Source organism: Channa argus, chromosome 11, assembly GCF_033026475.1.
Source record: "Channa argus isolate prfri chromosome 11, Channa argus male v1.0, whole genome shotgun sequence".
Classification (NCBI taxonomy): Eukaryota; Metazoa; Chordata; class Actinopteri; order Anabantiformes; family Channidae; genus Channa; species Channa argus.
This window is the reverse complement of record NC_090207.1, coordinates 2,883,486-2,905,498: the sequence shown is the minus strand read 5'-3', so window position 1 is coordinate 2,905,498 and position 22,013 is coordinate 2,883,486. Positions and strand designations below refer to the sequence as shown.

Sequence of the window (22,013 nt, the reverse complement as noted above, 5' to 3'; positions counted from 1 at the left end):
ATGATGTTTTATGGCTGGAACAAATCATGTTTTTTGTTACTTGCTGTTTTCTTCCCTAGTAAACCGGGGCTAATGATGTGAGACTGTGACATGTAAAGGGGGGAGGGAGAGACCTTTAATATAAATCCCTGTAGACGGGTGGGCAAACAGCAGCACCGCGGAAATACATTTATATTCTGCTTCACAGACAAGCGTCAGTGGACTGACTGACCTTTCTGCCTCGCTGAGTTTCTCCACGCCTGCAAACCACTCTCTGAAGTGGCTGTCCTGAGTGAAGCTGTAGTTGTTGGAGGCCAACTGGAGCAGTTTAATCTGAGCGATGACCTCAAACTCCTGCAAGCAGAGACCAGGGCAGGAAACAGAGAAGTCAAGGAAGTTAGTCAACTGCACCTATTTTTTTTTACACCTTTTGTTCTATTAGATGTTTTTTTTTTTTTTTTACCTTCCTTCTCTTCTCAAAGTTGATGAGACCACCCTAAAAAGAAGATAAAGACATGAGTGCAAGTGACAATTAAAAGGGAAAAAAAATTAATAAATAAAGATTTTAACAGACGTCACCTCAGTGTAATCTTTCATGGCAGTATCCATCATCACCAGGTCTGTCAGGAAGGTCCCGAGGTAAGGAATCGTCCCCTGCATCACTCCCTGTTCAAAGAGACACATGTCAGTCCCTTTATGTAGGCTTATGGTGGAAGGAGGGCAACTAGCAGCTACAGGAGCCGAACAAAGTAGGTGAGCAATAAAATAAACACACTGCTGTGACTTCATCTGCCACTAGATGGAGCTGTTGGAACAACACTGACACAGGCAGGCAGATAAAGATTCCACCCATTTCATAAACTCACTGAAAAACTGGTATGGCTGCGTACTCACCAGGTCTCTCTGCTGTTGGTGCCTCCTCTGAGCTCGTTTGGGGTTGATTTCCAAAGTCGCAAACTTGGAAGTGCCCTCCTAAGGAACGGAAACAGACACTCTATCGTTTGATCGCGTTAAAAACACACAGAACTGCAACTTTTCAAAATTTGTGTAAAACTTCCCAATAATTCACCTACGGGGCTTTAATAACCCCAAACATCCCAAAATGGCAATTCTCTAATTACAGGTTCTCCAGTTCACGATTTCCTAAAACTCAGCCACCACTTTTCCATTACTTTCCAGAAAAAGCCCACACTCTTTAAAAAAGTAATTATAAGGGAAACTGAGAAGGTTGTTGTTGTTGTCAAGAGAAATTATATGGTAGTTAAACAATTATTCAAAAAATTCCTTATTCCAAATATTCCTGATAGTTATGCTAAAACCCCATACGATCAACAAAATACATCACTCACTTGCTGGTTAAACTAAAAACATAATCCACACAACAGGCCTGTAAAATGAAGTTTACTCCATTATTAGTGAACTATTTGTCACTTACTCACTGCCTCACCCACCTCTCTGACTCAGACTTTAGTGTTCAGATTTCTACAAAGTAATTTCTTCCACGAAAAAAACATAAACACAAGTGTAATCCTACTTCTATTCTGACTCATCTTTTGTAGTTGAAGGAAAAAGAGCTTAGTAAAATGTGAGGGGGGGGTCAACCTCCTGGTGTTCCCAGTCACATTCCTCAGAGTGATGTAATGCTCAGAGGCCTCCTGCAGCTGTGTGCAACTCGATCTGACCGGGTCAAGTGAACAGAGCCTGGCCCCGAGCAGATACGGCACCAATGAGGCAACACCCAGAGGGGTTTCTTTTATCAGATTAGAGCCGTTATCTGCACCTGCCAAAGGTTTCCTCCCCGCGACGTCAGCAGGGATTCCCTCAGTGGAAGCCCCGGGCGTTCACTCACGATTACATGAGCAAACCACTCAGTTTTAGAAATAACACACTTGGGCTCATATCAAACACCTCCAGTGTTCATGTCGACACACCAAAAAAGGCATTTTGGGGTATAAGGCAGTTTGTGTCTGTGTAAAATATGGCTCGAATCCTAAAATCCCCTCAAAAAATGATGTTGGTTTCTTGTCAAACCATTAACACACATTCAAGTTTATTTGACTTTATTTTGACTTAACATTTGTCGCCAACAAACGAGTCTGAGTGAGCTGTATTGGACCTTACAGTGACCAGCTGATTGAGCATAAGACTGATCCTCCTTAAATGAACTATGAATGCATTTGTGAGCCATTTACAGAAAAACGACTCCCCCTCGATATCGGCACAAGTTCATTTCTTTAATACAAAAACTCCTATTATTCTTCTATGATCTTATTTCTGTCGAGGGTTTAACAGGGCTCTAACTTTTAGAGCCACACCTGCCATAATCTGGGGGATACGGTTACTGTACATAGAGGGCTACGTTATGTGCTCCACTACGTTAGTCTACATTTGTTCATATTTTGGAAGGAATTCCATTCAAAGTGTTTATGCCAAATTCACTTTTAGCAGGTCCTGTTTGCACTGAACACGCAGGTATAGCGACAAGTATCATTTAATAACATTTAAACAGCAAGTTCTGTAGTTTTTTTCAGGGATTTCTAAGTAGATTTGTGGAGGTTAATTCCCAGTGTGTCAGAGATGTCTGCATCCATGGACAACTGAGGTGAAAACAAACTTGAAAATGTGTGTGTGTTTTAATTTGACCGAGTTACGACTCTTAGAAGCTTCATACATATATGTGTGGTCAAGCCAGAAACTCACTATTTTTTTTAATCATTCCAATGTTTTGCAATGTTGTTTGTGTTGAAATATCACTTATATAAATATGTAGCTTTGCCATCTCATTTCCTGTCAGCACATTTCTCTGCGTGTCAGCTCCTGCTGCTCCTACACCGAGTGCGTCAGAACAGCTACAAAACACCCAGAAGGTGTCGACGCCTCTCTGCATTAAACTCCATAAATCACATTAATGATGACAATGTGAGAGCGGCACAGAGCCCACCCAGGACTCCACCAGGAATACATGAATACTGGGATCCAAAAGCCCTGCAGGATGATTCTCTGGATGCCCCCATGCAACTGTGGTTAGACAGATGTGAGGTGGGATGGCTCACTGAGCCTTACATCCTGCTGCCACCTTAGAGGGGAAAAACACCTCTCCTGGTCCATTTGTTCATTATTTTCCGGAATTCTACCTCTATCTTATTATCAAACTAGCATCAGGGTCAATGAGGCAATTTGTTTTTTCTTCCAAACCGATCCCTACATCACGTTATTGCCAGCTGCTTGATCTTAAAATGATTATTTCACTTGCTGTAGTGTTGATTTTACAATGGCTCTACATGATTTTAGTGCATGAAGCATCTCAGTCCACTAAGATGCTTCCAGTGTATGAACCATCATGCATTGATCTGCATGGCTGCGAGGATTCTTGAGCAGATATATAAGCGTCAGCGTGCAGCTTTTCACTACTGTGGTTTGACATTCTCATGACAGCCCCAAATATGTCCGTGCAAATCTGAGCACTAAAAATGCGAAAATATTCTTTTTAGTAAAATGTAATAAATGTGATCATTCCATAGGTACTGCAATATGTTAACGTGCTGTGCCGGTGCCGTTGAGAAGCGGTGACCCACCTTCACCAGCAGCTCTCGGCTGAGGGAGTAGTTGTTGTCGTCTGAGAAGATCTCGGACAGCTCGCGGAAGGTGCGGAAACTCTCTCTGTGGATCGACACGAATGACGGTGTATGAAGAACAAAGAAACAAAACACGCCCCAAAGACATTTGCCCTCGGGCCGGAAAAGCTACTCACTACAGATACGATTACATGAACAGCAGCCTGCAGTTGTTTATTACAATCTAACAGTAGTTCTGCTTCTTCAAAGAACCTAGAGAGCCTAAAACCTACCGAGACACTTCCTCCCAGGTCCTCTTAAGGCGGTGGATGGCGTTGCACTGCAGGGCAGAGAGGATGGCTCGTAACGAGGAGAAGTTCTTCAGGATTCGACACTCCTGAACACAACGGGGGAAATCACCCATTCAGAGAAACGGACGGGACAAACTGTGATTTGTTTCCGGACCATGACAGAGTTTCCTTACCCGAGCCACGTCTATCCACCTCTCCACCAGCCTGGCTCGCTGGTTGGGCTTCAGCGTTGGGTTGCTCAGGCAGGTGGTGATGACACAGTTGGTAACTGAGTTGAACTGGGCCACTGTGGCTCTGATAGTGGGAGCCAAATGCTCCTTCCCCTTCTTATCTCGCTGAGACCAAATCCCTCCCAGACAATGGTACGGTACCACTTTCTTAAACAGATCCTAGACAGAAACATGGTGAATCATAAATATAACTGGCCGTATAACAGAGCCTTAAATCCAATCCTCCATTTTATTGATCTGAAAACCAAACTGTCTGCAGAACCTGTAGGGGTACATGACTGTGGAATTGAACGAAAGTGCAAACATGCTGTTAAGGGAACTGTCCTCACCGCGTCCATGAGCGTGAACTGCTCTGCCACCATGATGGGGTCAAACGACAGGAAACTAAAAGCAGGAAGCTCGTCCTCAAAGCCGCTCTCTTCCTGTGTGGCAAAAGGGCAGCCTATGTGTTCCCCTAAAGAAAAAGTGAAAACACTTTTTTCAGAACAACCTTCAACCTGAGTTCAACCTTAACACAGTTCCTGCACTTCCTCTCATCTTTTCTTTGAGCTTGGTAGAGATCCGGTCTCACGTGTGCTCACACTGACACTGTGTACAGTGCTAGATGAACTGAGTAGCTGCACATGAAAAACAATTCTTGCAGTTTCTTTTTACACTGATCATGAAACACTCCTGTCTACTGGGACACTTCCACTCTGGAGTCCCTGCCCTGTTGTCCCTCTCCTGTCCTGCCTTCATACCATCAGGATCAGGCTCACACTGCTGTCGGCGGTGGAAGTGGGCCAGCAGGTTGCGTGCGCGGCGTTCCAGGTCTGACCCGGGGAAGTGGAGGTGCAGGTATGACAGGAGCTGGTGCAGACAGTCGTAGTTGGGAGGGCTCCAGAAGTCCTCCGAGTACTGGTCCAGCCACGCGCCCAGGATGGATGAAACAGTGCTGTAACACAGACACATAGCAACTTTAGGCTGATTTTTGTGATGCTTTTGGTGCTGCGACATTTACAATGTTAAACTCACAAACTTAGGACATTTTTAACACTCCACAGATTATAAATTGATGCATGAAAGTGTGATGAATAACAAGAAGAGAAAGAACAAGCTACAGTACAAGCTGGAATCCTTAAATTCAAGACTTTATGAAAAAACCATCAAAAGCTTTTAAAGACTTTTCAAAACCAAAACTGATCCCATTAGACAAGTTGTCAGGTCTCTTCACTCACTTCCAGTGCACACAAACTATTTCTGGTTGTCTGTTTATCTCTCAGGGGGTTTAAGACCAAAGTACATCTGTCAATAACCTCTCATGTAAACATTCATATATTGTGCAGCATAGAGCTGGAACATATTGGATATTAGATTTCATTTAAATTCAAGTCAAAAACATCTTCACAGCTTACGGTGTTTGTCTAAAACATTCTATCCTGTAATTACATTACAGTATGAGAATATGTGTTCTTTCTCTTTGCTTTAGAAAAAGGCAGTAGAGTGAGAAAACCCGCATCAGAATCACGTCCGTGAATAAAACCTACAATATGCTCCAAGACAGCACTAGCATGAGACTTATTCATTAATCTCTAATTTATCGTCTGAGGTGCTTTGCACAACCCTCAAAGAAATAATCATTGTCAAAGGACAATACATAAGGAGATGCAACACTTAAAAATGAAAGAGAAATTGTTGAAATTCTGATTGGTTAGAGAGTGAGCCTCCATCAAAAGCAGTTCACACATCAATGGGTTTTACTGAGGCATATGTCCGCATGTTAGTTTGGCAGTTTTTACGCCGGGCTTGGGACCGACACTGCGTGGCTGGGGATGACGATGGGCTGTTGGGGGTTCAGTGTCTAGCACAGGGACACTTCGACGTGTGGTTGGGAGCAGCGGGGTGTGAACCTCTGACCCAATGGTCGCTGCAGGGCCAATAGAGCACAACGAACTATTTAAGAGAATAAAGTTTTTGAAGGAGCACAATGTACTGAAGCTAACAAAACTAATGATCTGGTAAAGTAAACCTAAAGCTACAAAAGCTTTCAGTGATTCATTACATTTTTATCAGTTAGTGAGCTGTAATTTATCAAACTCCGGCAGAAAAAGCCCCACCCGCCACATCTGATGACAGATGTCTAGCAAAGAAAAACAACGTGCTCCAACTTCAAACTGAGCTGAGGTTCCTGTGACCCAGGGAGGAGTGGGATGAGGCTGGATGCTGTTCTCTGTGATTAGTGTTGACAGCTCCACACTGAAGGTCGCAGCAGACTTACTTTCTCAGCTCCGTGCTGTCGTCCTGGGAGACTCTGTGTGCTGTGGCTGCAGGCACATTTTGGAGCTTGGCATACCTAAACCAGAAACACAACATACATGTTGTTTAACAAATGTTCAAATATAAAATAACCAACTTCGTGTCATCGTTAGATTCTCTTACTATTTACCAGGCAAATGGATTTTGAGAAAAGTGAAAAATCTCAAATAATGGCCGCAGGTTTTGCCTTACTGGTGAACTGGTTAAGTATTTAAAAAAAAAAAAAAACTGTTAAAAGCTCAAAGAACATATGGAAAACATTTACTGAAAAAAAAGGGAAAAAAGCTACAAAACAGCAATTTTCATTTATTTAATAGTTTCTTTTGAAAAGCTGTGGCAAAAAGTCATTTAAGTGGAACATTAGAGCCAAGTTTTTTCTGCTTTTAAAACATTTGGGTTCTTCATGGTCTAAGTTCGATGTTAAAATAATGTAAAAAAGGTTCTGTCATTAGTTTCTTGTTTTATTTTCTGTGTCATCATGATTCTATCTACCTGGGCACATGTTAGCTGATTTTCACAATTCAATATCTAAAAAGCCACGATGAAACATCATAAAAGCTTGTTCTTGTCCTGTCTTTTTTTTTTTTTTTAACGCACATTTCCCAAAAAATCCAACAAAATAACAAAGAAAAAAATACAATAAAAACAAAAACTATAAAAATTTTATTCCTCCAATGAAACAAGCCAGTAAACTGTCTTTGTAAACACTTTAGCAATAGCATAATTTGGTTATTGAAGTTGGCTACAAAAGATAAGTAAACGCCATCACTGTACCTGTTGAGCAGGAGATCCAGCACCTGTCTGGTGCTGGCGAACGAGCGGTAGGTGCAGAGAAAGATGGTGACGTAGGTGGAGTCCTTGCCTCTAAACGCGGACACCATGTACTCCACCAGCCTCTCCAGGGTGCCGGCCTTGATGGTACGCACCCTGCAGGTCTCATAGAGGCTCAGGGCCGCGTCCGTCTCCACACCCAGCCACCGCTGCCCCTTACTGGCAGACTGGTGAAGCTGCATCTTCCTCAGCGTGATGGTGAAGATGGCATCCTCCTCAGCCTCCTCGCCGATCTCCTGCGTCGAGCTCTGCGAAACAGAGAGGATAGATTATACTAAAAGATGCTTCACTGTACCTACAGAGCCCGCTTTAAAATGCGATCTCTTGTTGGAACAAGCTCTAAAAATATCTTGTTGGAGCTGATTAGAAGGAGTGAACCGTGGGAGAAGCGCCACCGTTACCATGCAGAATGCTGAGTTCAAAATGCGCAGCTTGTCATTTTGGGACAAATACCCTTTAATTGGGACGATCTGTGTGTACCAGCTCTCTCCTTTGTGGTCTGACACTCTCTGAGTCATACTTTGTGATTTGCGTGTGTGTGTGTGAGCACAAACAAACAAAAGCTTGTTACTAAACAGAGCTTACTGGATAACTGGCACTACAATACAAGCTGCAGCCTGTACACACCCAACAGGGACTTAACACAGGCCACTTGTTGCACGAATGGGAGCTCTGTGCACTAATGCGTGTCCTCGCTGTTTTCACCTGAACACAAAAAAACAAACAAAGACGCTACAGACCTCCAGCTGATGTTGACACGGGTAGTTTCACCCATCATTACGAGCATCGACCTTGCACTTCGCCTGCACTAGCACTGCTGAATGTTGCACAACAGAAACGAATCAACAAGTTACAAAACAGCAGTTTAAAACAAGCCGCATGGCAAAAAAGACGAGTAACTCCTGACAGCATTTTCTGCAACATAATGCTGGTATATCAGATGGAGACTCTCTCTGTTGCTAAGTTCCTTAACAACAAACACTACTGGCCCTTTAGATGTTTAAATGCGGTTTAAAATACACAAGTATTTGCAGCACTATTTTAAAAAGAAAATACCTCAAACCTTGTCTGTAATATAGGTGTTGATGCATGGCCCTGTTATTAAAGGATGACAACAGTGAATCCAGCAATCTTTTCTATCACATTGATGATCTATTACAACAATTATATTTATATTTGCATTTGAGTGATCGGTTAATTCACACAGATTTTTATTATCAGTGAGCTCAAACGGCCTTTACAAACTTCAAAACCCACAACATTCAGCTTTCAAACCTCATCTGGCTCCTGAACCTACAGTACAGATATGGACAGTTTGCTCTCAGCTATAGGAAAAGACAAGGCTGTCAAAATTAATAATCCAGGATGACACATTTTCCATGACTAGGAACACATAAAAAAATATAAATGCTTAAAGCATAAATGCTGGTTTCTAAACATTATTAGACATGTGAAGCAAGTTAGGGCAAAGTAAAGTAGTGGTGCTGACGCCTGGCTTCTTATGGTAGCACATACTATAAATATGTGCCAGCAAAGATTAGAAAGTAGCTGATTTGTACACAAATACACACCTGATCTGGCAGATACAACAGTATAGTAATAACACTGCTGCACTGAACATTTTTGTTGCAATTATTTGTATATTTGACCTTTTATTATATTACTATAATAATAAGTACTTAATGTGAGACTATATTTTTGGATTCAGTACCAGATGAAAGGCACGAAAAGCTCAAGTAAACTATTAACTTCTTGATATAGATGCTCAGACAGACCCTGCCCAAAAGACTGAATGGGCTGTCTGTAATCTGGGAGTGGGCTGGTCACTGATAGTGTGATATTGATTTGAAAGTCCTTGGCTCATACTACACCATGTTTATGGTAGTAGGGTTAATGTGGAAGCATAGAATAACAGACCAAAATGCTTAAACTGTCTTTTCTGATAAAAAAACAAACAAACTTAAAACGAAATGTGTCTCCTTTTCATTGATATTAGACCAGACTTGTTAAATAAGCTCAACATAGAAATAAAGGTGCAGTGCGCCATATTTAGAGACTCCTATTGGCAGAAATGTAATCTAGTATTCATAATTATTAGCGCGCAATTACTTGAAAATAAGAATTACTTGGGCCTCCACCAAGTCCCTTCCGTTCCTACAGTGGCTCAGAATGGACAGACACTGACTCTGGGCTTGACAAGGGAAGGTGTGGGGTATTCAAGTGGTTGCAAATTACAACATTACTATTAGACTCCACTACATCTTAAACCCTTAAAGATGATCACTGAAAAACTGTTACAACCAACAAATTCATGTCTTTTTTTTTATTTTATAAAGAATTAAATTCCAGCTAATGTTAATAATGTAAAACGTAAAACCAACAGCTAAAAGCTTTATACTAATAGTTAATATTTGAGCTGTCTATGACTTAAAAATTACAAAGTCTGATTTTGGTTGAATGTAAACATTTCATACAACTTTCTTTAAAAAAATTTAACCGTGACAATCCGAGTGCTGATACCGTTGAAGATATCCAACCTAAGCAGCAAAGCCACAGTGGCGTGAATCATCAGGAATGGCATGCGATCGCGCATACCACAGTCACCTGTCACGGCCCCTTGTGTATCCAGGGAGCATTAGTGATCCAAGACTCAGTGTAGCTCCCAGGCTTCAATGCCTGCTTTTTCGGCTCGGGATGTAGCTTTGTTACCATGGAAACAAGCTTAAACCAGGAGCGGAATCAGTTCCTTTGAACATTCGTTGTTGTGTTTTTACTGATTATTTTCATCATTGGTTAACCTGAAGACTATGTTCTTAAATAATCAAATTCTCAGTAGATAACACTCCACCCCAAGTGGCCGTTAGCTAGCAACACATACAGCACCAAGTCAACTGCTTCTGACAGAGCATAATCTGACCATTAAACCTCAATGCAAAGAGTCTATGGCTACATAACACCCTTCAACAAAAGGTGATTCAAAGTGCTTTAACAGAGAATAAAATAAACGTCAAAACATTTAGTGCCGCAGTAATAAATGACAGAAGATTGGTAACACATCCAAAAACTCCTTTCCCAGGAAAGTTAAAAACCTGCAGCAAAAATATAAAATCAACAGAGAAAAAGTCTGCTTCCCATTAGTTTAATATGAAAAAAAAAAAGAGTAAAGAAATACTTTTTATGTCTCTGGCTTTTTGTGCTCAGTTCAACTGCATTAATGTCAATGATACTACAAGAGGGTGACTTTTGTTGAGCCCAACCCAGCCCTCAAACAGAACCTGAACTTCAGTGACCCGGGCAGGGATCCTCACAGGGAGGATGTGTGTGACAGATTAATGAGCAGAGAGGACACAATCGCCTGGACTGTTGTAAATCCTGTACAGTGTGAGGGCTGAGGAGCAGCTGCAGCTGAGGGCCTTGACAGCAGGAGAGCTGCTTATCAACCAAACCACAGAGGCCACGCTGCTATCAATACAAACTCAGAAAAATGCAGCACTCGAGGGCAACGCCTCACTTTATCCGCCGAGTCCATTCCCAAAATAAACCTCTCATTCATCCCTGTTCCAGAGAGGAAGAGAGTTGCCCAGATAACCTCACTGTTCTTACTAAGAAGACAATGAATGATCAACACCTCAAAAGAGCTTGAACAGGATTCACTCCAGCTTTTGGATGACGGAACATTAAACTATCCAAAATGAGAAGGTTGAAATAAAGAGAATAATGTAGAAACACAACGAGCAAATGTTTGTAGGTAGAAGGAAACAGGTGGGAGTGAGGTTGCATAAATCTGACGAGAAGTTTCTTCAAACTGGGCTTTAGCTTTAGGCAACGCTGGTAAATTGGTCTTAAATCTTTAAAATGCAATTTACACTTGGGCTGGCAAATGAAAGACTCTCATCTTTTATAAAGATTTGTCAGGGACCAAAACTTTGTTCCCACTCTCGCTCCCTGGGCACAAACAACTTAAATGATAAAAAGTAGAAATAGTTCGTGCACTTTGGCGTGAGCGGAGATCAGACCTACCAGCCAACAGCATCTTGGAAAGTATTTGCATTAATAGTTGTGTCGAATGTGGGTGAAAGTAATATTGGCATTTGAATCGAAGTTTACCAGATGATCTGATTGCATCTACCTTTGGAATTTTGCAGCATCTAAATGTAATAAATACAAATACATGGACTAATAAGTAACATCAAGTGGAATATTTCTAGCTAGTTAAATGCAAGTGTTTCTTGGCGCTTTGTGAGGTTTTGAATAAATTCAGAATATGGAAAACCTCCAACAGGGTCCACAGCAATGTCTGGCATTCAGATTCAGCCTCCTCCACACTCTCTCCAACATTTATCAGATGTACATTCACCTACACCATCCTGACCATGAATGAGCACGAATGTAACGTGTGGGCTGCAGGAATGGCAGAGCAATAAAAGTGTCAGAAAAGAATGATGAGGAAGAGAAATGTTTCCAGAACGAAGAGAGAGGAAAATAAAGTCACTGGAGCTGTAGTGGGAAAAGGTTTGTTCTACTGTTGGATGAATGGATTTTTGGTTTTACTGTAAGATCTCTGCATCCAGTGAGATCTTGTCAGCTACTTGTCTTTGTTCTCCTATCTCGGTCCACATCTAGAGGTGACAGAGCATTTCCAAAAGCTGCTCCCCTGTTGCTGCTGGTGTATCCTGGCTAAAGACTCAGGTCCCTTTGAGTTCCGTTCTAAGCTGCCTTTTAAAGCTTTTCCTCTTTTGCGTCCTGTGTTAACTTTAACTTACATTTTCTTGTGTCTTTGTAAAGCACTTCCTATTGTTTTCAAATGTGTGACGGTGAAAGTTAAACTATAAGGTCAATCTGTATAATATGAGGACAGTTAGACGCTCCTGCCTTTTGTTTTTTGACTTGTGTAGTTGTTTGTTTATGGGTGAAAAAGTAAATTAATAAGAATAATTTCCTTTAAAAAAAAAAAACTGGGTTATAATAAGACTCTTCACTCTCCTATGCACAGAGGTTTTTTTGTGTTTCTTGCCCTTTTGAGTAATAATGTATCTGCAAATCTCCAGAATATAGTGTATTGTTATGATTATAAATACAACTATAAAAATATACATGCAGAAATATTCCTAAACCAGACTAACCCTAACACACATAAGGACAGAGGTAAACCCACACTCGGAGCCAAATCCTCTCGGGAAGTGTGTTCGAAGGCATCTGCTAAATTACGATACCCTTAAATTTGAAAACACACCTGCTTCGAAAGCAGTGGTCCCAAAAAAAACCCTTTAAAAGCCCCTTCGAGTCCGACACTGAATTTAGACCAGCAGGGAAACTCCCAGTAGAAAGAAAGAGAAAACCATCCCCCAAAGACAGTCAACAGCTAAACAAAGACAATAATAGTGCAATCCATTAAAAGCCTGAAGCACAAGCCAGCGACTTCCCCTCGCTAACAATGAGCGCAGAGAGCAAGTGAGATCATCTGGATGTGGGGCAGGAGGGAGAAAAAGAGCAGAGGGAGGTGTAACCACATGTTGAGAACACTTTCAAATGGTCTCAGTGTAGAAGCAGGAAGGTCTCCACAAGCAGAAAACTCATTTGTCGTGTCGGTGTAGAACAACCTCAATAATCAAACGCAAATTCTGGTCAAACCTATTGAGCTGACAATCTGACTATTATCTGGGGGTGGGGGTGGGGGTGGGTGGGTCAGCTAGAAGCAGAGAGGTATTTTAGTGAAGGTCTTTGAATCCAACAGATAACAAGCTAGAAGATCACATTTCATCCTGAGGAGAATATGAAATTTCAACCTAAACCACACAAGTTAAGTTGACAGACTTGCCACGGGCCAAGGAACGATTAAATTTTAGAGATGACCTCAAAGTCAAAGTTTTCTGCATCACATCATTATATTTTGATAAGTTTAGCTGTAAATTCAGATAAATCTAAAGGTGTCAAGATTTTAATGTGGATTAAAAATTAACCGTTTTGGCAAACAGAAAGTTGGGGGAGTGCCTCCCAGCTTGTTCCATTTTCTCTTTCGTTCATTTTTCATCACCATCATGTTTCAAAAGCAGAGGTTGCAGTTAGACTGACTAGAAAAGAAAGTGTAAGTATCAAAGTAATAGAATGTGCTATAATGGTTGGCAAGAACATCAAAGGCCACACTTTGGCTTTTCAGAGAGAACAACGAAAGAAATGTTGAAGAGGGGATAGTACGGAGCTGCTGCTGATAATAAAACAGAGGCTAGACTGGACATGAGGACTGGCTCTATATACTCCAACTACATCCTACATCAGCATCTGAACTAAAGCTCTGTTCAGCTCAGTGGCTCCTTGATGGTGGAACAAGCTTAACTCTGCACACTCAGCAGCCTCACGCCAATGAAGAAAATGCAAATTCCTGGACATTTACAGTATTAAAAAACTAAATGAAATATCGAGCCCTTTTCCTAATTACCCGTCCTTGCACTTAATTCTCAGGAAACTGAAACATTTTGTCTCATAGCAGTGTGCCTTCATTTTCCCTGACTTTCTTGGCACCTCACTTGTAAACTGCTTTGGATGAAGGCGTCTGCCAAACGACTAAAAGCAACAGTTACTTTGTACAGACATGTATTTGCCGCTGCTAACGATAAAGTTGTAGAACAATCCAACAGAAAATGTAGAAAACTATTTGGAGAGGGCACAAAAACACACACGGAGCTTTGATCACACAAACAAAAGATAAAAGTCCAACACAAAGTCTGTGTTCGCCTCGATAACAACATGAAGCTGTGTCCAAGTTCTTATTATTCTGCATTTCTTGAGGACTTCTTGTATTTTCCTGTATTGAGCCTGTCAGGTTAAGAAAGACATACAGTAGCAGTGGGGAAGGTTCTGGAGGGATTTGGCTTAATGCAGAGGGATTATCCGCCCCTGTAGTAGGGGGGGGGGGGGGGGGGGGGAGGGAGGGGGGGAGGTTTTTTACTACACTGTCTCTACTTCACACTGACAGGCAGCGAGTGCAAAATCAGACGACCTAAGCGAATCTGGAGAATTCCAGGTGTCGGGCCTTCACATTGACACCCAGCACTCGGCTACCGCTGACGCTTCAACACGTAACAACGGCAAACAAATATCTCGTCGGTGCTGAGTCACGCGGCTCCTGTTTCTCACCATCACTCTCCGTATAACGTCCGTCTGCGCGTTAATTACTGCTTATCTTACACTGAGGGCAAGTCACAGCTCGACTGGGCTTGCTCAGCTCAACAGTGTGACACCTCCTCCTCATGTGCGCCTCGCATCTCTCAGACAGCAGACAGCTCACTGAAGTCACTTTTTTTTTTTTTTTTACACTGTAAATCTGGGTCACGGGGTAAAAATAGATTAAGAGGCCTACGGTGTCACCTGCAGCAGACACAAGGACAGGGAAACGTAAGACCAGTATTGTGTACTGTCTGGTTCTGTAACGAGATATGGGTTTTATATTTTTTTTTTCTGCCATTGTGATTATTTCTTCCATGTGGGAGAACCAGAGATGTACTGCGACTGCTTGTGAGCTTGGCTGAGTCACTGTTAGCGCCGAGGATGAGCAGACCATGAAACCTCTGGTTTGAGATTTTATCACGGCAGCTCTGTGTATCTGATTTCGCTGTCAGTTCATAACTGTACTGATTATAGATTACAGAGCGGAAGACTTTTTACAACCCCTGTGAGGCGTGAAGGTGAACAGAGTCACGGAGAGAATAACTGCTCTGTTGTTCAGTCAGTCCTGAGCTGAAGGCCTCAGCCTCATGTCCTCTGCTCCCAGCGCAAACCCATTTCTAACTGAATGAGCTGTTTTCTCTTTAAACTACTTACTGTTAGATGCCTCTTGAGACAGTCTCCATGAGCAGCCGTCTACTCTTTGTCTAGCAGTGTTTTATTGAGGTTTGGCCTCAAATCCTGCAGGTTTTCAGATCTCTGCGTCCACTCTTTTCATGCCTGTTCTTAGCTAACAGAGTTGGTTATTTGTGTAGTTCCTAAGCACTAGGTTTGAATAAAAACAACTGCCAAATGAATAAATGAAATGAATGTCAAAGTCAACCTTTAAATCTTACGGCTGTATTTCTAAGTTAAGGGCAAACATCTCGTGCTTCCAGTGCCCTTAATTTCTTGCCTAATGCAACAGGTATCTGATGATTTATAAGTTATAAACTGCTTCTTTCCAGACAAAACAATCCATCTGAGGACACTTTCACAGGCTGTCTTACAGTTTTAAGGGTCAAATGATTTATTAAAGGATTAATCTGTTGAAAATTATAATCAAATTTGCTAGTTAGTTGCCCCTCGCATCATAGAAAGACTCGGCAGAAAGAACTTCAACCGTTACACAGAAATGTAAACTATTTAAAAAAGATACGTTTAAACAATTAATAAAGCAGCCAATGGGATGCTTTTATACATGTTTAGCTGCCAGTCAGGTTTTGGCAGCATTAAGCTAATCCAACACTCACGTCAGACTCTTTGTCATGTACAAGAATAAAAGAAAGGAATATAAAAGGAATCTCAGCATTAACTGCAGCAGCACAGCATCAGTTTTCACTCAGAAGTCCAACACAGTAGTAACCTGATCTGTTGGCAAAGCTCCACTGATCCGCTCAGCTACATGATAGTAGCACTGGCTGATGTTGGTGCTGGTAACACGGAGCCAGAGGGATCAACAAATGACTGAATCTAACCAACCCCCACCGTCAGCCCCAGTGACCCCTCATACTGTAACAGAACCACTGCATCAAATAACGGCCACTGCAGCAGGAGAAGAAGAAAGGCGGCGATTGTGGAGGGAACCCCGCGGCCTTTGCAGGAGGGAGATTAAGAATTAGGTAATTGTATTAGAGGAAAGGATTGGATTAAAGCAGAGACAGAGCAGAGCAGGTTAGCGGGAGAAGAGAGAGGAGGGCCAGGACCCAGGACAAAATAAGACAAGTATATGTCTTTTAAAAATGGTCTGATTGATGACATCCAGATCGGAAAGGTAAATGGAGAACATCTCATCTTGGCCCCGTGGACAGAGAGAGGAGATCCAATTGTCTCCATATGGCATGAGTTTCCAATCCAGGCCTTACATAAGACCGATAAATATGATTACTCATCCTCTGATCACATGTACGGGATGTAAGATGTGTGGAGAATGTTCCTCTTAATCCATAAAAAGGCCAATTTTACAGGAACAGTATCTATTGGCAGTAAGATAAAGAAGAAATTGGTGCAGTGGAAATTAACAAAGTGAAGGTATAGAAATGAAGTAAAAGTAAAGGTGGTCATGTCAATTGAAATACAGCACAGTGTGAAAGGCATAAAGCTAATATCTGTTATCATATCGCTTACTGCAGTTACAGACTAAGCTGCAGCTTTGCATTACTGGACACGGAACATGCAGAAATATGATACAGGGCTGTGAAAGCTCTGATGGAAGCATAAGCTGTACTTTGCACGTCAAAATGCATTTTGCACAATGGACACTGTTCCTTTATTTTATTCCTTAACTCTTTCCCTTTTTCCTTTAACTACTTTCTTTACGTAATCTATTATCCTTAAAGGAATTACATTTGCTGCTGTGAAAGGTTTGCTTTCAGAAAGAATTTTGTAGCACAGAAATGTGCAATGACAATTTTTCAATCTTACATTCAGGGCAGAGCTGGATTTTATGCTTATAAATAAAAAATAAAAATTACTTATAACAGTAATAACAACAGCAGCTACTTTCAGGTTTCAGTATTTCTGTCATATTTTATAATGACATTCTTTCATATGATAAATATCTTGAGATTTTGGACTTTTGCACAGACAAAGAAAGAAATGAGTTCGTTACATTTTCTGTAATAAATGCTGAGAATTTACAGATTTGACTGTGTGCAGACTGAAATGGCTTTTCTCTGCTACGCTGACATATTACGAACAAGCCGTGGTGATATGACAAACACACCACTTGTTACCAATATCTGCATTTTTAATATTTGATCATTTTTGGTAAGATGTGACTCAATGACACCTGCGATGGTTTTCACTGGGTGTGTGTTCGTGCAGAGCGAACCCAGATAACCACGGGGGGGAAACCTGTGAAAAAGCAAAGTCATTCAGTGACTGGATCACGTGCCAACGTGGGTTTGTGGTGTCACAACAAGATTCACTGTGAATTTACAGACCTTTTACTTTCTAGGTCCTGTTTTCAACAGGAGGCACCGCGGTGAAACTAAAGGACACAGAAAACTCCCCCGTACTTTCCCAGCCCACTGGTTAAAGTGGTATATTCCTTACCACCAGCAACCATATGATAAAATCAATCATTTATACTGTAACATAAAATATAAGAACGGTAGATTTCCTCAGTTTGACGTTTAAGACTAGAAAAATAAATCCTCCTGTACATAACAACTGATGTATTTTGGCAGCTCCATCAATAAATGCCTCTGTGGTATTTAAGTGACTAAATGTGGCCAAAAACCAATAAAACTATAACACAATTCCCTATTGGCCCAGGACCCAGCTAACAATCTCCACCCTGGTCTTTCAAATCCGGTCCTGGCTCAGCCTGAACACCCTCCTGATCACAGCCCAACAAACCGCATCAGCTAACGGATCTTTATCTCCGTCCTGCCTCCCCGGCCGACATCTCCTCCTCCTCCGCTCCGTCCTCACCTCCAGCAGCGGCAGGTCCGGGTCCAAGTGTGTAAAGCTGTGCAGAACCACCGGGCTGCGGTCCTCGACCACCTCCAGCCTCACCCCGTCCCAAATGTTCCGCACCCTCCACGACGAGTCAAACATCTCCTCCAGCTGTCCGGACTTGACGCGGTGCGCCTCGCTCTGAGTCCCCGGGAAATGGACCATGGATGCCCGCGGAGCCGAGGGTTCAGTCACGGCGACGATGGCGACATTGTCCCGCTTTTGTTTATGTTTGTCGGGCGAGAAGTCCCCCTCTGCAGTCTGAGGTTCCAGCGCCTGGTTAGTGAGGCGTTTAGGAGAACCGTGACTCAGACTGGGGCTTTTCTCAGCCCCGCCCCCAGCCCTGCGCTGCTGCCTTCAGGGCTCAGGGAAATATCACACACCGACGATGTAACGCAGGATATATGCTGCATACTGTGTAAATACTGGGAGAAGTACTGAGAGGTTCCTTTATAGAAGTACAAATAACAACACCTCAGTGTTGTCAAAGTCTATTGGAAAGGACAATGCAAACTGAGTACTCACGTAAAGATGCAACCACAAAAGTACAAGCACTGCAGTATGACGGTATTTGAAAATCTCCTAAACCCTGTGCTGCTGATACATTAATGTACACATCCAGTCCAGGTTTGTTCCACATGTGCCTCATAAATACGATTTCTGCAGTTATCTAAAATGTCCAGCTATTGTTCAAAAGCCAGATTTCAGACAATTTATGTCATTAACGACAATTTTATTGCTTCTTTTCAATATACTTTTCTCTTATTTATTCCATTTACCTGTTATCTGTATACATTTTGGTGGAAAAGTTACATGAATCGTAATGATATCAAACTATTCTTTCAGTCAAGTCAACATATGATTAACCATCCAATTATATGTACTACATTTGTGTTCTTGTCCATCCTAAATACAGTGCTGTAGGACATTCTTTCCTACATGCTGAGTAGTACAAAGTACAAGTCTCCAAGGCGTCCCTGAAGGCAGCGTTGCCCCTGTGGGAAATGATGGCAGTGTGTTGTTTGTGTTCACTATGGCAGCAGCTGGCATGGGGACCTGCACTTTACCATCTTATTTTTACATCTGTTCCACTGCTTTTCAGAGGTTCCATATAGATTTGACCCCACTACAGCTCTTAGACTTCTTTGTTTTTACACGTCTTCAGGTTAAAAAGTATAACCCATAATCCAACCAGCAGTGTATTAAATAAATAAAATGTGAGGAGTTTAAACCACAGCAGCTTTCATTTACCAAACGAACAATCTAAATCATTGTTTAAGCAGTTCTTTACAGTGCATCCAGAAAGTATTCACAGCTCAACATCTTTTTCCACATTTTGTTATGCTACAGCCTTATTTCAAAATGGATTCAAATTATTATTTTCCCCCAAGTTCTACAAACAATACCCCATAATGACAACTTGAAAGACTTTTGTTTGAAATCTTTGCAATAAAACACTAACACAATCACATGCCTTTGCTTAATACTTTGTTAAGCACCTTTAGCACCAATTACAGTCTTTTTGAGTGTGAAAACGAGCCACTTAGCTTGGCGCACCTAGTTTTGGGCAGTTGCTCCCATTCTCCTTTGCAGTTTCTCTCAAGCTCCATCAGGTTGAATGGGGAGCATCGGTTCCAGTCTGGGCCCTGGCTAAACCACAAGGTTTTTATCAAGTATGTCTTTGTACAATGCTGCATTCATCTTGACTAGTCTCTCAGTTCCTGCCGCTGAAAATCATCCAAACAACATGATGCTGCCACCACCAGGCTTTACTGTAGGGACGGTATTGGCCAGGTGGTGAGCGGTGCCCAGTTTCCTCCAGACATGACACTTGGTACTCAGGCCAAAGAGTTCAATGTTTTTTTTGTCAGTCCAGAGAATTTTGTTTCTCATGGTCTGAGAGTCCTTCAGGTGGGCTGTCATGTGACTTTCACTGAGGAGTGGTTTCCGTCTGACCACTCTGCCATACAGGCCCGATTGGTGGAGTGCTGCAGAGATAGTTGTTCTGGAGCTCTTTCAGAGTGAGGCCCTGCTCTGTTTGGCCGGCCAACGAGTCCTGGCGGCTCCAAACATCTTCCATTTACGGATGATGGAGGACACCGTGCTCAATGGGACCTTCAATGCTGCAGAATTTTTTTTTTGTACCCTGATCCAGATCTGTGCCTCAATACCAATCCTGTCTCAGAGGCATACAGACAATTCCTTAGACTTCATGACTTGGTTTGTGCTCTGACATGTACTGTGGGACTTTTTATAGACAGGTGTATGCGTTTCCAAATCATGTCCAATCAACTGAATTTCCCACAGGTGGAATCCAATCAGGTCTCAGAGACAGTTGAAATAGGATGCACCAGAGCTTTGCACGGCAAAGGCCATGATTACATGAATAAATGTGATTTTTTTTTCATTTTTTATTTTTAATAAATTTGATTTCAAACAAACTTCTTTCACATTGTCATTATCGGGTATTGTTTGTAGAATTTTGCGGAAAATAAGGCTGTAACATAACAAAATGTGAAAAGAAATTCAGCGCTGAGAATTGTTCTTTTTTCTTACATTATATCTGTAATGACATTATGTGACCTTGTGCAATTATTAGGATTCTTTTATCTATCAGGTAATCTACAGAATATATTCCTGAAGAATCAACTCACTGTTTGAGTTTTTTAAGGTCAATAAATCGTGAGGAATGGCCAATCACTGCTTTACAGAGCCCATGGAAACCTCTTTAAAAACCTTTCTGTTTTACTCACGTTCTAAAATCCAAAGATATTACATTTACTACAGTATACACAGAATGTACAGTTTTTTGTTTTAATAATTTTCCTTCGATTAATTCTTTCTCTGGTTTGAGCCACTCAATTTGGAGAAATTGCTGCTTTTTGGCATATAGTATAAAAAGTGAACTGTTTGAACTGTAGGTCATTTTGGTTACAGCACTCCAAACGTTCATGATCTTATTTTATAGACAGCTTGTCTAGATACGGTCTTAACACGTGTAACTGAACTGAGCTTTGAAATGTATTCACCACGGAAAGAAAACATTTGTCTATTACTTCAAATTCCCACAGCACCTGAAATAGCAATCAGTCCGTATTTACCCAGCTACCTCTACGACACGCTCAGTGTGAAGCACATGCATTTCTGATGGATTTCACTGTCCAATGTTCCAGGAGACTCATCACCACAGGAGCTTTGGTGGATTTGACATCTAACACTGCCTCCTACTGGCCCCCAATGTCAGGAACAAACACCCCATGTGGCACTGAGCTATCTATCATTGTAATAAGATGCCTGGCAAGGTTTTAAAATGATTACAACTGTGCATTAATTCAGGCCGTTTTGAATGAGCAGCCGATATGCTGATCCAACAAATGAGCACAACACAATGGCTGTCTGTGATTTACACATAATTAATGAAGCTTTAATTAATGAGCAGTCTTTTCGGAATTGTGCTACAAGTTTTACGAAGAGAACTACATGATCCGTGCTGGCTATCCGCCCCAGCAGGAAGAACAGGTGGGAAAGTGATTTGGCAAAATTAAGGACAACATCTGCTGCACCAGCTGAGGCTCAATCCAGCCACAAACACAACTGACCTCACTGGCTTTTCTCACCGATCACAGGTCACACTGCACTTTGTATCACATGTCACACACATCTGCAGCTGCTGGAGGAGAAAACAGCACTTGTATCAGTGTTTGTGTGAAGGGGAGAGTGGGAGTTGCACCAAAGTGACCGACAACAACAGGTATTTTGTGCAAATATTACATGATCTGAGTTTGTTCTGTACTTCTTGTTGTTTCATGTCCACTACAGTTCAGAGGAAAAATACTATGTTTTTTTTTTTCTCCACTACAGTAATCTATGATTTTACATGAGATCATTTTTATTGCAAAAGAGAAACCGGATCTCTCATTTGTTTGCCAGACAATCATGTGATGCCCCCATGTGCTTTCAATTCTTGAAAGCACAAAAAAAATCCAGCATGTGAATTAACATTCATTTTCAGTTTTTTCAGTTTTCTATTGCAAGATTGCATAAAAATAGCAGAGCCTTTTCCAATTAAAGCAAAAGACATCCATAATTTTATAGTCTTTCGGTTTTTCCTAGAAAATATGCGAAGCAACTATCTGACTTTCTGAGTCTGT

The 22,013-nt window shown here is 41.7% G+C and overlaps 1 protein-coding gene across 6 annotated transcripts in view; it reads right to left on the bottom strand.

Annotated features, from left to right (window-relative positions):
* The window catches only part of LOC137135591 (ral guanine nucleotide dissociation stimulator-like), a 43,239-nt gene that overhangs the window by 3,625 nt on the left and 17,601 nt on the right, over positions 1-22,013 (bottom strand). For 3 of the 6 annotated variants that reach the window (XM_067519900.1, XM_067519899.1, XM_067519898.1), the window contains exons 2-12: positions 7,144-7,448; positions 6,332-6,406; positions 4,815-5,008; positions 4,404-4,528; positions 4,018-4,233; positions 3,827-3,930; positions 3,555-3,639; positions 874-951; positions 559-645; positions 443-475; positions 212-333 (exon numbers count right to left, since the gene is read on the bottom strand). In XM_067519900.1, the coding sequence (XP_067376001.1) occupies positions 212-333; positions 443-475; positions 559-645; positions 874-951; positions 3,555-3,639; positions 3,827-3,930; positions 4,018-4,233; positions 4,404-4,528; positions 4,815-5,008; positions 6,332-6,406; positions 7,144-7,448 (1,424 nt within the window). Of the gene's footprint in view, positions 1-211; positions 334-442; positions 476-558; positions 646-873; positions 952-3,554; positions 3,640-3,826; positions 3,931-4,017; positions 4,234-4,403; positions 4,529-4,814; positions 5,009-6,331; positions 6,407-7,143; positions 7,449-7,601; positions 7,752-17,838; positions 18,155-22,013 lie in introns of those variants that run through there. The other 3 variants (XM_067519895.1, XM_067519896.1, XM_067519897.1) reach the window with 3 other exon arrangements.